Genomic DNA, 2,330 nt, shown 5'->3' with positions numbered 1-2,330 from the left:
TCTTCTCAGGCTCTAGAACCTCTCGGGGATTGAGCCCCCCATCTTTGGGGAAGGGATAGCTTTACTCTTCTTTCTAATGCAGCGGTTCTCAACCTGTGGGTCTCAAACCCTGGGGTGGGGATGGGGGTGTCGAACAACCCTTTCACAGGGGTTGCCCGATTCAGAACAGTAGAAAAATGACAGTGATAAGTAGCAATGAAAATAATTTATGGTTGGAGGAACGGTATTAAAAGGTTGAGAACCACTATTCTAGTGCCTCCTATATGGTGATGGCGTCTTCCTCTTGTTACTTTTCCTAGGCCCACATGGCTTTTCTTTTTCTTGTTTTCCATGGCTTGTAAGTTTCCAGGGGAGTCTCTTTCTTTAGGCCTCTTCGTGTCTCAAAAGGTTGCAGTGTTTAGTCTTCACTTTTCCTTCCCACCCTTTCTACTCTGCTCAGGCCTCTTCTAGAGCTTTGTCATTTGGTTGCTTTTTAAGAGACCTCGGAGGAAGCATTTAGACTCGGAGGGCGTCATTCAGGGTACATGAAGATGAAAGCCCCGTGTTGCCTGCCAGCCTAAGGATCGCTATGGAATACTTGTGTATCTCAAAGACCTATGTGTTTAAAATACTCTGTAATAATAGGCCATGAGTTCTGTAACATTTAAAATGCTTTTCCGACAATGCAAGTATTTTTTTTCCTTTAAAATTTTTTATTAAGGTGAAATTCACATACTAGAACATTAATTATCTTAAAGTGAGTGGTTTACTGGCCTTCATTCATTCATAGTGTTGTGCAGCCACCGCCATCAAACACCAAAACATTTTCATCACTTCAGAAGAAAGCCTAACCCATTGAGTAGTTGCTTCCATTCCCCAACACCACCATCAATCTCCTTTTTCAATAGAATTTTTTGTTTTGGTCATCTCATAGACTGTAATGTGCTATAGATAGATAGTTTTTGATAACCGGCGTGCTGGTGGTGCTGTCAGGTGGGGATGAGACTGCTAACCCTTACGTGATTGGGGGTTCAGACCTACCAGCTGTTCCCAGGGAGAAGAGGTTGCTTGCTCCCATAACAACTTAAAGCCTCGGAAACACTCTACAGGGTTACTGTTAGTCAGAACCAGCTAGATGGCAGCCAGTCAGTCACTTCACTTAGCATAACGCTTTCAGGCTCATTCCTTTTGTAGCAGGTGTCGATACTTCCTTCTTACAACTGAGCAATATTCCATTGCATGATACCGCATTTTGATTATCCGTTGAGCGGATGATAGACATGAGAACGTGCTTATACATGGATTTGTGTACCTGTTTGCAGTTCTTTGAGTTTATAATGAGAAGACTTTAAAAAATGCTTGGAAAATGGGATTGGAAGATAATGGAATTTTTCTTTGAACTTTTGGAACCCGCTTAGGTAGGAGTGGAAGTGCTGGTTACATGGTGAGTCTACATGTGTTTCTTTAAGGAACCACCAAACTGCTCAACCATACTCTATTCCTACAAGTAACAAACGTATGGCTTCTGTTTCTCTATGTTTATGTATCTTTATATCCTCACGATCATTTATTTTTCCCTTTTTAAATACCATACTGTGAGGTGTGAAGTGGTGTCTGACCATCTTTTCTTGTGCATATTGGTCCCTTGTAAAGGAAAAAATGTCAATTCAAGTCCTTTGTCCAATTTTAAGTTATCTTGTTATTGAGTTGTAATTGGTCTTTATATTCTAGGCACTGAATGAATGCCTTAGAGCATCCCCGGAGGAGCTAGAGCCCCTGTCTGGCCTTGGGTAGCTCTCCTCAGGCTCTGTGGGGGGTGGAGTGCAGGCTGACCCGGAGGAGGGGGCAGAGATGCAACCCATGTTGGTGGAAGTAACTCCCGTGTAGCTCTGGAAGTAACTCCTGTGTTGGTCTGGGAGTAACTCCCGTGTAGCTCTGGGAAATGTGAATGCCTCACTCCAAAACTGTCGAGGGAATCTGACCTCCTGTTTTCTGCTTCCATTCCCTTATAGCCTTGTGATTCACACAGGTAGGTTTGACTAGGAGCAGTACTGTTTCAGTGTTGGAAAGGTTAAACCACTTTCTGGAGCGAGCTGCTTGTATTGTTGCTTTTGTTAGTAAAAGCTCCAGGATGGGTTCTTGGTGTTATTTCCCTAATACAGTAGAAGCCCTTGTTCGGAAGAAAAGGTAGGCACAACCCTGATTTCTAGTTTGCTCTCCACAGTTTGGCTGGGATCGCTCACTTCAGAAAAGGAAAAGACTCCCCCCAGTGAAGAGGTCCTTAGTGTACTACCTGAAGGGCCGAGAAGTCAAGCTACAGAGCGAAGCCAGCTACTCCCGAGTGTTGCATG

General features: G+C 43.7%; 1 protein-coding gene across 1 annotated transcript in view; it reads left to right on the top strand.

Annotated features, from left to right (window-relative positions):
- Positions 1 to 2,330, top strand: part of DCAF12 (DDB1 and CUL4 associated factor 12) — a 32,466-nt gene that overhangs the window by 1,790 nt on the left and 28,346 nt on the right. The window contains exon 2 of the mRNA XM_004712423.3: positions 2,204 to 2,325. Within this exon, the coding sequence (XP_004712480.1) occupies positions 2,204 to 2,325 (122 nt within the window). The remainder of the gene's footprint in view (positions 1 to 2,203; positions 2,326 to 2,330) is intronic.

The sequence above is a fragment of the Echinops telfairi genome, unplaced genomic scaffold (genome assembly GCF_000313985.2).
Source record: "Echinops telfairi isolate 266 unplaced genomic scaffold, ASM31398v2 ScPeMD7_25;HRSCAF=90, whole genome shotgun sequence".
Taxonomy (NCBI): Eukaryota; Metazoa; Chordata; class Mammalia; order Afrosoricida; family Tenrecidae; genus Echinops; species Echinops telfairi.
This window is presented reverse-complemented; position numbering and strand designations above follow the sequence as displayed.